Raw genomic sequence first — 13,673 nt, forward strand, 5'->3', positions numbered from 1 at the left:
AATATATGATATGTGATAAAACACTGGCAGTTCACCCATTTGCATAAGTGACCTACAACAGTATTATACAGCATGGATTGGAGGAGTCTACCCATTCAACACCTTTTCAACAAAGCTGACAGTGAGCCAAGTTATTTACATCACGGGCATCATTTACTCGGCCTCAAAAAATAACTTACAACTAAATTGTGCGTGTGAACATTGAGCCACAGGAGAACACTTAGTGTTCAACACTAACCTCCGACAACAATAACCGGAATGGAACAATTCAATATTCCCGGACCGGAAACAATCAAGCAGTATACCTTGCGATTAATATCGAAAAGTGGCGATATCCACTCAAAAATTCTGGTTAAAATCCTATGATCATCAATTATATGAGTAGGTATTATCGTTATTTGGCAGAAACGCCGATCCACACCGATTTTCACTTTTGTTTATGTTTCCATAAAGGCGCGGGAAATGCGCGGTGGGGAGGAGGAGAAGGGGTAGGTGACGCGGCACGGCAAAAGGGGGAGAGCAATAATTACGGCACACTCACCGACACATGGTGGTCGCGGGGTGTTATTCTTTCCTGGGGTAGGCAATCCCGCCTCGCTTCTCCAGGATGTGATCCTTTGGGGATGCTTCTCGTCCCGTGCATCGTTGTGTATGGCTCCAGCAGGCTCTAGCAGGCGGCAACGCCAGGGAAGTGCCATGTGACAATAGTGAAATCAGGAGAGTCTCCTGGTGAAATGATCAGGATAATAAACTATTATGGGCGATTTGCTATTAATAAGAATTATATTTGGCGACTTTTAAGAAATATACACCAGCCCAGGTACACGACGTTTGGAGCCGAATCGTATCTGTCGTGGGAGTGTCATCGGCGTGCTCGGGAGGTCCCCATTGACGTCCCCGCGGGGGCCCGGACCATCAGCACTACCACATTTAGACTCAGCAGCGTGCGTGAAAACAACCGAACAGGATATTTCAGTCGTCCTGGTCGTTCCGAGGTTGACGGTCGGTCGGTCGGCCAAACCGTATCTTATTTTGACAGCCTGTCTCTCCGAGCGCTTGGGCAAGGCGAGAGAGCTTCGGAGAAGCATTGATATCTTTCGTTTTCGCGTTAGTTCTTAGCGCTGTTTACTTCTGGTTGATATTCTGGCATTGGCGGAAGTAATGAATTCGTCTATAGACAGTTCAGGTTAAGCTGACTCGGGCACTGTCGGCTGTAGCTACAATCGTGTGGCACAGGGACACGTCCCTATAGGGTCGTAGGCATTTACTCTAACGATGCGGAGGGGACTTATTTCTCCAGTCGGTTCTGATAAAAGCTGCCAGTAGTCGTGTCGGTTGTAGCTACAACTGTGTCGTTACAAACAGGGAGGTGACCCCCCAACCCTTGCGTACTGGTGGGGAACGTCGGGGCAAGCTGTGGCTGAGGGCGCCTGTAGGGTAGGCAATCAGTACACAAGCTATCCCTTAGGTTTTTTTGGAAAGGGGGGGGGGGGGCAAAGAGGCCCCGTGCCCCATATTGTTAGTTTCGATGCGTCCGGGCGCATCTTTTGGCTTCTCAGGGATTATGTGCAGAACTGGCAGAACTGGTCCCTGCCTTCTGCTTACACTCCAAAGGCTTCAGATTTCATATGACCCGACAAAGGATGTTCTCTAGTCGAGTCGGATTAAGCTGACTCTGGCCGCCGGCAGTGTGGCCTCTGTGGCCACAAATAGGGACGTGCAGGACAGGCCGGACGTTCAACGCCCTGCGTGGCCGTGTCGGTTCTAACTACCAATAGGGAAGTGTCCTTTAGGGCTCCCAAACCGTGCATCGTGTGTAGAATGGGCAGCCTATCCACGGTACAGAACGGCTGGCGTCCACGTCCTCTGGAGTGGGGATCAAAGGTTACTCGCCTGGTCTAGGAACTATTTCGTATTCTCAGATCGTCTCCTCTATTTTTATCTCCCGTTGGGTCAGTGCTATCTGTTAGACTTGCAGGTCGGCAGGCCGTTCACCTCCACCTACCCCCCCCCCCCAACCCACCTCTCGCACCAATGTTGGGTCGGCCCTTATCACGCTGAACGCGGCTCGACAGGGGCTGATAAGACACAGGACATGACGGAGCTTTCAAACAATTACCATCTTGGTTATCCCATCAAAATCTCCTTAAGGTCAGGGCCGTTTTTCACTCATACATGTTGAGTGCTGTCAACAATTCTTTATTTATCCCAAAATTATTTTAATACATATTTTACAATAAGGATATATTGGGTGAGAAAATGTCATTTTAACTTTCCAAAGACAAAGTCCTTTCACAGCCTGAAACTGTTAGACACTCTGCAGCCAGCCTGTGAAATTACATCCAGGCCACCAGCAAGTTGCTCGTTCTCTATAACTACAAGGACATTTATAAAAATAAAAACAAGAGAAATCTACACATCTTTATAATAAAAGCAAACCTATTACAATTAGATAAATGATGCTATCTCCCAGTTCCTACTGTAAAACACACAAGGTCAAATTACCATCAGTCCATTTAGTCTGAAAATTTCATATATACAAAACTTGAAATTGTTATGTGGTAATATCCACATGGCTATATCATGGCAATGGGCAAGAATAACTACCCTGAACTAACAAATGGAACTTCTTGATTAATTAAAAATCTAATCACGCCAAGAACTGATAACTAACAAAGAATCTCAAATCCACTGCACTAGATAAAAGATAAACGAAACTGCACTACGTGAATAGACTAAATATCATGTCACTCAATCAAAACTGTACAATTGAACTATGGTTATTTCAGAGCGGTAATTAAAGAAACAAGTAACAGAACTATAGGAGAAATTCATTGAAATGAGTATCAAGATTTAGAGGGAGAAAAATCCTCCAGGTGATGGCACGAATCCTTTGTTTAGCACGCACTCCACAAATCAGTCCAAAAATCTGAAAAATACATAGCTCCAGTAGTGTTTGGGCCAGTAACATAGGTATGAGCAAGACCGTCACCAAATGTACAGAACGTGCATGGAAGGATTCTTAGACATCACCAATTCAAACTACTCCCAAAAATCATGGACCATTTCAATCTTCATGCTACAGTTCACTTATTGGATACGAAATACATTCAGTTTGAGATTCCATAGCAACCATTTACACAACATTCAGAGGAATCTATTTCTCCAGTCAGAACAAGAATCATTTTTTATAGGTAGCAATCTTGGCTAAAGAGCAGCCACTGCTACAGCTGATTAGAACGAAAATCACAGATGACCCAAGAATTTTCTTGATTCCTTAAATCCACTGGTAATTACTTCAAAAGAACAAAATCACTGCACAACGACAAGGAACATCACAAAAATTGTGGGCGTTGCATCACATACAACATTAAATATTGTTATATTGTCTCAACTCCAGATAATTCAGCTAAGAAGACACAGGACTTAAAAAACATTCAAACTACTTGAAATAAGGAAAGAGAAGTCAAGTTCAGTAATGATGAAGAAAGTAAAAACCAAGAAAAGGGCACTAGTATTCTTTGACAATACTTATTGAAATGACCTGTGTCTTCTTGCACATAGAAATCCTAAGAAGATGGTATTTTGGATACAATGTTTTACATCTGGTGCAATTTTGAGGTTTAAATAACCAATAAAACGTTGGTTGAAGCTGTAGAAGACAACTCACATGCTAAGGTATCCACGGGCTTGAGATCTGCGGCGTCCAACAAGATATGCAATCAGGACAACAAACACAAGAGCTGCAAGGGCACAGCCTACCGCGATAGGAACGATGTCAGGGGTATCCAATTCACAATCTTGGGCTAAGAAAGAGAGAAAAATTGAGATAAAGCTCAGTCATGATATCAATTTAAATTTAAAATAAAATACTTACCAGTTGCAAACACTTTGTCAGATTTGGTGCGGAAGGCCTCAAGCTGGACTTTGTTCAAGATAAGAGCAGCACTCATGTTGCCAGTTAGAGGAAGACTCTCCTCGCGGATGCAACGGTAAGATTGGTTGAAATTAGTCTTGAAGACATCAGAGCTGCTGACCAAGGTGTATGTCTTGTTTACCACTGTAAAGAGAAAGATAAAAAATTACATGGATGTAACATAAAGACATACTTCAATAATGTTGCATATTGAAAACTCACAATCAGAAGAAATGTTGGGGAAACTTGCGTTGTCAGCAAAGACTTCAAGTTTAAAATTGGCCACATAGTACATTTTAGTAGTATCATTCTTGCCAAACGTAATGTCAATACTGTTTTTCTCCCATGAGAGTTTTACATTCTGGGTGGTAGCATCACAAATACCAGAAGCTTTCGCGGTGACTGGCACAGACATCTCCTTGTTGGCAGTCTACATAGCAAAAGGACAGAATTAGAAATTACAATAAGAAATATTTTACACAAATTAAGAATAAGAGTTTTCGGTTACCTTGTTGGGAGTTTGGAGAGCATAGTTAAATTTAGCAGAAATCACCATCTGGGCCACAATACAAGTTACATTGCCATCAGACACAGTCCAGTTACCCCTCCCATCAGATGGAGGAGGAGCAACTGTGGTGGTTACAGGAGCAGGGGTGGTCACAGGAGCAGGGGTAGTAGTAGGCTCAGGGGCAGGAGTGGTAGTAGGTGGAAGGGTAGTAGGCTCAGCAGTTGAAGTTGAAGGCGGGGTTTTAGTTGAAGTTGGGGCATCTGTCGAAGTAGTGGCAGCAGACGGCGTAGTGGGAGAAGGAGTAGGTTCCGCTCCAGCTGAGATCTTATCGCCTGAGAAATGAAAACATGATACAGATTAATGATTGAAATTCCAAAGAATGCTTTAAAATTAACCCTTCCGCTGGCTAAATTCCAAATTGACACATAAACTATGAACAAAGAAACATGCTGCACCCTGAAGAAAACATAATAAAAATCCAAAGAGAAGCTTGGAGTGAATAAAAAGGGAAAGGGAACTAGTTGTGGGTAAAATGAAAAATATAGTGCTTCTGGGAAGTATCTTACTGATGCTGTATACACACCCTGTACTTTGGACTTCCCAAGTGACTCACTCCATCAGACAATCCTAACCCTAACTATACCTCAAAGTTTCCATTTAATCACGGAAAATTCGCCATAAGCGGATGTGTACCGAAAACAGATAGCAAGAGGAAAGCATCCCAGGGCGATAACGGCCGGCTCCCAAGCCCTCAGCTTCTTCACAAGGAAAGGAAGTGAACAACATCTGAGAACAACAGGCCCAACGAGCAGGGCATACTAGGCGGGCAGACGAACACGAATACACCCCAAAATTACCACCCGAACGCAAGATATAGTCAAAAACTAGCGTCTTGTCGATGCGTATGCAAATAATAAAACTGAAACCGACGGACAAAACTAGGAAAACAGTGAGTTGCATAACGTTAAATCGGGGTAGGCTTCTTTCAGGCTTACCCAGGGCACAGGCGAACAGCGCACACGCCAAAACGACGGCTATGCTCTTGCACTCCATGTTCTTGATCAACTTGAAATAAATCCTTGAGAACTGGTAGGAAGCCTCTGCGGCGAGTGTCGGCGGGACGTCAAGCCGAGCGAAATAGTGAAGTGCGTTGAACGTAGTGGGAAGTCGCAACTAATCAAGTCATCTATCTGCGTCCTTCTGCGTCTGCGCTCTTCTCAAGTCAAGTCATCTGACTGACCAGTGCTGCTGTACTGCGTGCTGCGGCCGCTGTGGCCTGTGGCTGCTCTCATCTGTTGTGCATCTTGTAGCAAGGCGACACGCTACCAAACAAATCAGCAATAATTTAACTTCTATCTACGGGAAAAAATGCAATATTCCTCAAGGAAACTTAATTTAAAAACTCTTTTTAAAATTTCTTTTCTGACATTTTTGAAGGAAAACAATCGTGGTTGTACTTTTGTTTCAGTACGTAAGCGTCTGTTGTTGGTACAACATTGGCACGGTCGCGTGATTTGGCAAGGTATGTTGGAGTTTCCTCTCTTCTGCTATGTTATTTCTATTCCAACTAATAGTTGATTCCTTCGAAATTCATTTTTCCTGATGTGGATTGCATAGTACAGTGTCTCAAAACTACGTATTTAACACCGCATTACGCTGTCTAGCTTTATTTCAGCTGCTGTTTGTTGTGGAGTATGAATTGTAAGTTTACGAGATGAGCCTTTTTACATTCTTCATATCTAGTTGTAAGAATGCCCTGATATATCTCTGATGTGTATTGCTGCGTCAGCTGATATGTATGCAACATAAATTTCATCAGAAACTGTGGCTTTTGTACATATATTATCCTGGTACCTAGAATTACTTGATTGAAGATATTAAACTTTTTTTTTGTAGTTACTCCATAACCTTACCCTTATTTACCTGTACATTCAATTTGTTTTCCATTTTCTGCACAGTGCTCATATTTTGAGCTACAATCTACTCTGTTCAGTCCTTTGGTCTCTCAATACCTTAGCTAAACCTTAAAATTTATTGTCTGTCTTTGAGGTGTCCTCGAGTGGTGAATAATAGAGTGAACCCCTTGATAACTTGTGTTGTCAGATTATTTTAAAGTGCCTCTATAACAACAGTTTTTTTTTTTTCTACTTTTAATGTCATTTAACTATTTTTTCTTATTCATTTTCTTAATTTTTGGAAATTAGGATTTAACTACCCAAGATGGTTGACGTTGGACCTGCGGGTGCTGCTAGCAGTGGGAGCAGCCAAAACAACAGCAACAACTCTGGCGAAGAAGATAAAAAAGATGAACGAATGTTTGAATGTAACATTTGTCTGGACACAGCTAAAGATGCTGTAATTAGCATGTGTGGACATTTGTTTTGGTATGTAAATTATTTTTCATTTTAAAGCTTACCAATGAACTATGTATTAGTAACATGATTATTTCTTTCAATATCTACTACAGCTGGCCATGCCTACATCAGTGGCTTGAAACTCGACCAGCAAGACAAATGTGTCCTGTATGTAAAGCTGCCATTAGTAAAGAGAAAGTAATTCCACTTTATGGAAGAGGCAGTAGTAAGCAAGAGGACCCCAGGTAAGGATATTGGCTTGCTTGAAGGAGGACTCCACCTTGAATATCACATCATAAGCTAATAAGGAATTTTAATTCTAGAAACAAAGCTCCACCTAGGCCTGCAGGTCAAAGAACAGAGCCTGAAGCCAATGCGGTATGTTTTTCTAATATTCCCTTATGTGTGACTGCTTAACTCTAACATTTTTCTTCCTTGTCCTCTCTCTATTACATGTATGCTTGCATAAACAAAGTTTTAAAGCATACCTATTGCAATGAGCTCAAACTTTGCACTGATCTCATCTCAAGTCCTTGTTCCTTTGTTTGAAGCACTTTTCTTTCTATGATAGCTCAGACAGTTTTAAGTAATTTGTTTTCAAAATACAGACTGAAGAAGACCAATGGTGGACAGATGAAGAATCTTCTGAGTCGGAGTTTGAAGCTTCTTTTACAGACTCTGATACTTTTAATAGTATTGCTGGGGAAGCTTTATTATCTTTAGGTTTCATACTTAACTCTCACCAGGATGAGGATGTTGTCTTTGAAGACACTTCATCTTTCTTTTTTGATGATATCAGTTCAGGGGCAAGCAATCTTTCTAGTAATGACTCATTTGTGGAAATAATTGATACCTCCATGTCAGAAGATTCTAGAGAGAGCGAAAGCCAAGGTGGTGAAAGCGGAGAAGAAGAAAGTGATATAGCAGATAATGACGCAGAGGAATGTGAAATATCTTGTGACAGTGCTGACTCCGCAGAGGGAACTGCAGAAGAGGGATCTGGAAATGATCAATCAAATGAATCAGTTGAATTATTCAGTGATTGTTCGTCCTGCTAATAGGTTTCAAATCTTCCACCTAACATTCTATTTTTTCAAAATTTTTTGTATTTTTTAAATAAGTAGTTTATTATTCTCCTAAGGTATCTAGAAACTTAAGCAATAGCAGTTATTTTTCTGTAATTGATAGCTTTGAATCTGTCTGATCCTTTTGGTTGTATTCACTCTTTCCAATATCGACATAGCACATATTATTTTGTGGTTTTTTGTCAACTGTAAAAATCTTTTAAAATACATTTTTTTTTCAACTGTCAGAATTCCCATCTTTTGTTTAACTCCAGTAAAATCACAATTCATGCAATTTGTATCATTAAAAAAATTTACACTTTTATACTGTTGCTCTTTCTGCAAGCTAAAGTTCAACAATACACACCACTCAGAAGTTAAAAGAGGTCAATTATTACTTTTCAGAATTTTCCTGGCTTGGGCTTTCATGGAAGCTTTATGTCATTTGGTATTGGAGCTTTTCCCTTTGGATTCATCACTTCATCTTTCCACTTTGGAGACAACAGAGCTTTTCAAGGTATCTATTTATAGCTAACAATAGCTAATTTAAAGCAAATGTATCATTTTCAGTATGTACAGAAAACTATTCTTATATTTCAGCAGCACACGATACACAGTCTGCTGAAGATAGATTTTTGTCCAAAGTATTTTTGTGGGTGGCTCTTGCTTTCCTCATTTGGCTGCTGTTAGCATAGCATTACGCCCCACCAGGCTTGCAGGATTCAGCATTGGATTTCCCAGTATTTGCCTGCGCCTGGATGTGCAATCGGCATTGGTATACTTTCCTGTGATTTGATTGGAAACAGCTGAGTCCCCATTGTTTGTGTTTTCTGCTCCTATCTTTACTGAAGTTAGGGCTATAATTATACTATTCCTTGGAAGTAGTATAAGATGAGTAAATATTCTACATTCCATTAAAAGTCATTGTTTATTCCCAAATAACTGAGACTAATGAAAAATTGGTCAAACTGTAGTGCATTGACATCACTGCTATATAGTCACCATGATTCATGTATCTAAGATGAAGTAATCTGATCATATTTTGATTCCAAATTAATGTAATAGTAACCTAAGAGAGTCAATGAGATTTCAAAACTACTGTGAATTCCACAATCTGAAATATGTTGTGGTAAAAACGTGGCAGTTAGCACATTGTATTACATTTTTGATCAATTATTGATTAATCTCTGGTACTTGGGTTATTGGTAGTTTTTACAGTGGGAAATTTATATAACTGCTCTCCATTGGTACTTTATTTCTATGTTTATTGTATGCATTGCGCTTTTTATGATGGACAGTTCCCCAAAAAATAAAAATGGGACCAAAATCAAAGCTTTGTGGGCAATTTCAGAATTTCTGGAAGAGATTTACTCTTCTTATGTCATCAGTAATTTTCTTCAAATTCCACTCCTGCTAAATATGTCATGAATTTAGTGTGATGCATACTCTATATAAATACAATGTGAAAGTTGCTGTTTTTTTCAGAAAGGTGAAAAAAATGACTTGGAATCATTTTTCATTACAACACATACTGTGTACTTTTAACCAATCAAAATTGTTATTTTTTTGCCCCCCGCTCTACTTTAAGACAAAATATACATAATTCTATTTTATTTGCTATCGAACAACATTGCTTATCAGATGCTGAATACGAATACCATTTGTGTTTTAGCATGTCAATCAGATAAAATCTATTGTAATGGGAGGAAGAAAGCTATTTTGAACGTTGCTATGGTATCATGCTCAAAGCTGATTAGACGGAGTTTAAAGTGCAAATCTATTCTAGTCTAAGGCTGGGGTTCTATCAAGATGAGGCGAGTGCTGATGATCAGCACGCAAGTCAGCATCAGCATCAACAAAAGAAGATCTCTAGGACTGTGATTGGTCATTTGTGCACGAAGGTGCCCAATCACAGTTCTGTAGATCTTCATTTGTTGATGCTGACTTACTGTGGTGCTGACCGTCAGCATTCGCCTTATCTTGATAGAACCTGGGTACATTTTTTTGTACACTTCTTTTGTTTATCTAAAATGATGCTTCTCAAGACTTGCTTTGACAAGTACCATGATTGTTTTGGGGGCTTTTACATGGCTTAAAGCAGTGAAAGAGGTAGATAAAATAATAATAATGGGGATTTGACTCAAGTCTCAGGCTTTACAAGACTACTAAATCAACCTTTTCAGTATGAGCCATGTCTTGCTCTCCTATCACCCTGTGAGAACCTGAATTTCCCTTCGATTTTCCACCTTGCTAGTAATGTGGGAAGATAGTGCAGACTTCATTCAATCTATGTTGTAACTTATTACTCATGTCTTCTAAGCCATAAGGTAAAGATAAATTAAAAATACTTTCTAATCATTGTCCAAATGATTGTCTAAATGCATCAGTAAAAGTATGTGTTGTGTTTTCATATTTTTTTTCTGGAACATGAGAGGAATAATTTTGAATGCAGTATTCTATTGGGCCGTGATTTTCTTTTCACTTGTTGTTTCTGTGTTGTTTTGTTGTGATGGGTTTTGGGGTAATTTGTAATATTTTAGTGACTTGAATTGATGGTGATAAAATATATGGTCGGCATATCTTATGGTCATCTTTTGACACCTCTATCCCTTAAACTGCTGTTAATGACACAAGCTCTTGTGAGTCTGACTTCTGCTTTGAGTCTTTAAAAAAATTCCTGGCGGAGATTATTAAGCGCTCCAAACTTTAGTTATTTTTGAACTGTGCCTTTCGATTTTCGAGATATCTTGTGTTTACCGATTTGGTACTGGTACTAAGACTGTACAGTTACTGACACAGCTTAGGTTTGAGTCCTATTGGCAGTACAGGGGTGCATAAATAATTATGAACTGATGTTTTCTCATCAAACTGTATTTATAGTTGTAAAGCTTTTTCCTAGCACCTTTTCAAATAAAATCTTAAATCATAAAAAATTATAATAATTTTCAAGGACACAAAAAAAAGAAAACACAAACAAACTTTGTTTCTATGGAATAAAAAGGAAAGTGTTTATAAATGACATTCACTGAACTTCTTTCACAAATTCTCATCTGAGAAACCATGTAGTAAAATCATATGTTATGAAAGAATCTGCACAATCCAATAAGATAATAAGTTTTAAACCAAAACAAAACATTATTGAAGTACAATGTAAATAGAATTTACTTATTAGTAGGCATGAGCACACTTTGTAGTAATCATTATTAGAATGATCAATATTTTCTAATTAATTGTATTTGTTGAAGTTGTGATCTTATGCAGTTCATTGTGGTTATGGCTCCACAATATTTCTATCCCTAGGAAAGTGTTTTTATCATGCAGTCGAAAATGACATTATGTTTTCTATCAAACACCAGAGACCACACTTGTGCAAAAACATTGACTTCAAAAGAGTCACAGATGACACAGAGACAGAAACGTTTTCCTATAGATTGCTTGAAACAAAGATAAGAAGTGGCGTACCTACACAAATTGAACTGCTCAGGCTTATGATGGATGGCCATACAGACATGTGTATTCTGTGTTTAAAATTTATTTACTGGAGGATACAGATAAGCCACATTGCCTTATAGTTGTCAAGACAAACAACTGAACAATCACCTTTGATGAGAAAATACAACCTTGTTTTGTGACCAAAGTTACTGCAAAAGGCAATTTTTGAATGAGACAGGAAATTAAACTTGCTTTTAAAGTCAGTGCAGAGTTTACCCACACGATTCGGTTTGGCAAGTTCAAACTGCACTCAAAGAAATGCACTCAGACATCCACACATGCATACATACATTCAAAACTTAAATCTACAGACATACATTCACACACCGTCCCTTAACTTATAACACCTGCCCCTCCTCCATCACGTTTGCTTAATAATTACGTATTTTTAAGTGTAATAAAGTTATAAGTATTAATTCTCTCTGTATATTTACAAGGTTCTGTACAAGAAAATAGGCTGGCAAAGTCTCTCTGGACGACCACCGTACCGGGGCGCAGAAATTGCGGGGGGGGGGGGGGTGCAGTGGGCCCTCCCGGCCTTCCCCGAGCAGCTCCGGCGCTTCCCACCACTGGCCCTACAGCTGCCGTCACACCTTGTCACCAAAAGCACTTTGTGATTCACACCACAATATTCACTCTCAAACGCATCGACCCGGCCAGCAGCGCACAGGACATACGCTTTCTTCTCGGGCGATATGAACCACGGTTGCCGCCCTCCCTCCGGCCGACGGGACAGTCGGTGGGTGCAGTCTAGCGTTCGTACGCGCACTGGAAGCCCAACATCACCGGCACATGCGCAACGAGGGCACCGCGGCGGAGAGACGCCGCAGAAGTGGGACACGGAGAAAGAGGAGAAGTGAAGGATGCAGCGAGAAGAGGATGCGGGTGCGCGCCGCTGTGGCTCTTCCCTCTGAAGAGCACGGGTCGCCCTTTACAGAGCCAGCACCGCGACCAGGAAGCTGAAGAGCACCACGAAGAAGGGGTACTCCAGGCGGAGCTGACCGCCATGCTGCATGGCGGCCGGGTGTTCGCCTGCGGGTCATACACGAGCGCATGAGCAAACCGAGGAGTACTTCACTCAAGAAATTAATTTAAAAAAACGAGGAAAAATCAATTAAACAATTAAAAAATGAATATAAAGTAAAGGAAAAACTAAGAAAAAATCAGGAAACGTAAAGAAAAATCATACGAAAAAAACACAGAAAAATCGGTGTATATACATGATTTTATAGAGAAGTACCCTTCGGAGTGAACTCGGAGTGAACGTACCGTTGAGCACGTGGACCACGACGGTCTCCGGGTTGGCGTTGGAGGGGTTGCACGTGTACTTCCCAGAGTCGGGCTCCTTGGCGCGCTGGATCAGGAGGTAGGACGTGGTCACGTCGCCCTTCTCCGTGATGACCGAGACCCCTCCCCGAGGAGAGTCGTAGTTGATCTCCTGCGAGACACAAAGAATGGATGCGTTTGTTCAAGTTTGGAACGGGCCCATTTGCCTGCATCACGGTAAAAAATTAAGGTATCATGTGCTATAAACAATGCCTGATATAATTATTTTTAGTGGAGAAGGGGAAAACTGGGAAAACTTACAGCAACTCCCCTTCCTCTGACGAAAACTCCTCAGATTTTGAGGAAGTCTCCTCAAATAACAATGTGGGGATTTCTCTCTCGCATTTTTGGAAAATGATAAACGCCCAAAATCTTAAGTTTTTTTTAAAAGTAAAGTACTTTTTCAAAGTTTTCCTATTTCCCTCCGCAAATCAGACATCTTTTGTACCCTTGCCTTGTAGCGCGGCGGAAGGTACCCCAGTTGGGTGGCTCGGCCATGCCGATCATGTGTGACCTACCCTGGCCAAAAAGCCCCACCGAACTTCATTTTTTTTTTTTTGGTTGAGGGTGTGTGTGATAAAAGACGTCAAACGCTTGGCCGGCTGTAGTGTAGACGGCTGCTTGACGGCACAGAGAAGAGGGGGTAAGGGGGACGAGCCGGCCCCTTGGGGAGCGGCCGCGCCCTCGCAGCCGCACCGCAACCAGTTATGCAAAACGACAAGTGTCGGTGACGTATGGAAAATAACTCCCGGGCCCCGCACCCCGTCCCGTCACGCCGTGAAACGGATATGCAAATGAAAGCGATGGACGGGGCCCTGCAGCCTCTGCTCTGCGGGGACGGGCCCAGGCCCAGGCCGAGGCCGCGGCTACATGGGGGGGTCATCCTCACGCCTCCCACCTACCACCCGTACCCCCTGTCTGTCTGTCTCCAGTGGAATGCGGCCGTCACAGCAGCAGTCGCGACGGGTACGGCCGGGTGGTGCTGCGGTGCGCCGAGCAGAGGGGGAGGGGGG

General features: G+C 41.4%; 4 protein-coding genes across 11 annotated transcripts in view; 2 read left to right on the plus strand and 2 right to left on the minus strand.

Moving 5' to 3' along the window:
• LOC113217327 (lysosome-associated membrane glycoprotein 1) overlaps positions 1-5,667 on the minus strand; it is a 14,373-nt gene extending 8,706 nt beyond the window's left edge. Inside the window, exons 1-6 of one of the 2 annotated variants that reach the window (XM_052271304.1) lie at positions 5,420-5,667; positions 4,425-4,756; positions 4,139-4,346; positions 3,878-4,060; positions 3,671-3,806; positions 699-726 (exon numbers count right to left, since the gene is read on the minus strand). In XM_052271304.1, the coding sequence (XP_052127264.1) occupies positions 714-726; positions 3,671-3,806; positions 3,878-4,060; positions 4,139-4,346; positions 4,425-4,756; positions 5,420-5,477 (930 nt within the window). In that variant the 5' untranslated portion in view covers positions 5,478-5,667 and the 3' untranslated portion in view covers positions 699-713. Of the gene's footprint in view, positions 1-698; positions 727-3,670; positions 3,807-3,877; positions 4,061-4,138; positions 4,347-4,424; positions 4,757-5,419 lie in introns of those variants that run through there. The other variant, XM_052271266.1, reaches the window with a different exon arrangement.
• The window catches only part of LOC113217307 (maternal protein exuperantia), a 542,899-nt gene that overhangs the window by 59,698 nt on the left and 469,528 nt on the right, over positions 1-13,673 (plus strand). The gene's annotated exons all lie outside the window — the stretch shown is intronic.
• On the plus strand, positions 5,781-10,426 carry LOC113217328 (E3 ubiquitin-protein ligase RNF185). Of its 4 annotated transcripts, none has more exons than XM_026437179.2 (6): positions 5,953-6,125; positions 6,629-6,808; positions 6,892-7,023; positions 7,102-7,156; positions 8,248-8,359; positions 8,443-10,426. In XM_026437179.2, exons 2-6 carry the CDS (start codon positions 6,645-6,647, stop codon positions 8,535-8,537), a joined length of 558 nt encoding a protein of 185 aa, XP_026292964.1. In that variant the 5' UTR covers positions 5,953-6,125; positions 6,629-6,644; the 3' UTR covers positions 8,538-10,426. The 4 variants fall into 4 exon arrangements, with proteins under 4 accessions (XP_052127350.1, XP_026292964.1, XP_026292965.1 ...); XM_026437180.2 differs by having other exon boundaries at positions 8,446-10,426; XM_052271390.1 differs by lacking the exons at positions 5,953-6,125; positions 8,248-8,359; positions 8,443-10,426 and adding exons at positions 5,781-5,946; positions 7,387-8,093.
• LOC113217316 (lachesin-like) overlaps positions 10,698-13,673 on the minus strand; it is a 306,348-nt gene continuing 303,372 nt past the window's right edge. For all 4 annotated transcript variants that reach the window (XM_052271205.1, XM_052271075.1, XM_052271118.1 and 1 more), the window contains 2 exons: positions 12,604-12,772; positions 10,698-12,366 (listed from right to left, as the gene is read on the minus strand). In XM_052271205.1, the coding sequence (XP_052127165.1) occupies positions 12,266-12,366; positions 12,604-12,772 (270 nt within the window). In that variant the 3' untranslated portion in view covers positions 10,698-12,265. The remainder of the gene's footprint in view (positions 12,367-12,603; positions 12,773-13,673) is intronic.

The sequence above is a fragment of the Frankliniella occidentalis genome, unplaced genomic scaffold (assembly GCF_000697945.3).
Source record: "Frankliniella occidentalis isolate FOCC.00 unplaced genomic scaffold, Focc_3.1 Scaffold1, whole genome shotgun sequence".
NCBI lineage: Eukaryota > Metazoa > Arthropoda > Insecta > Thysanoptera > Thripidae > Frankliniella > Frankliniella occidentalis.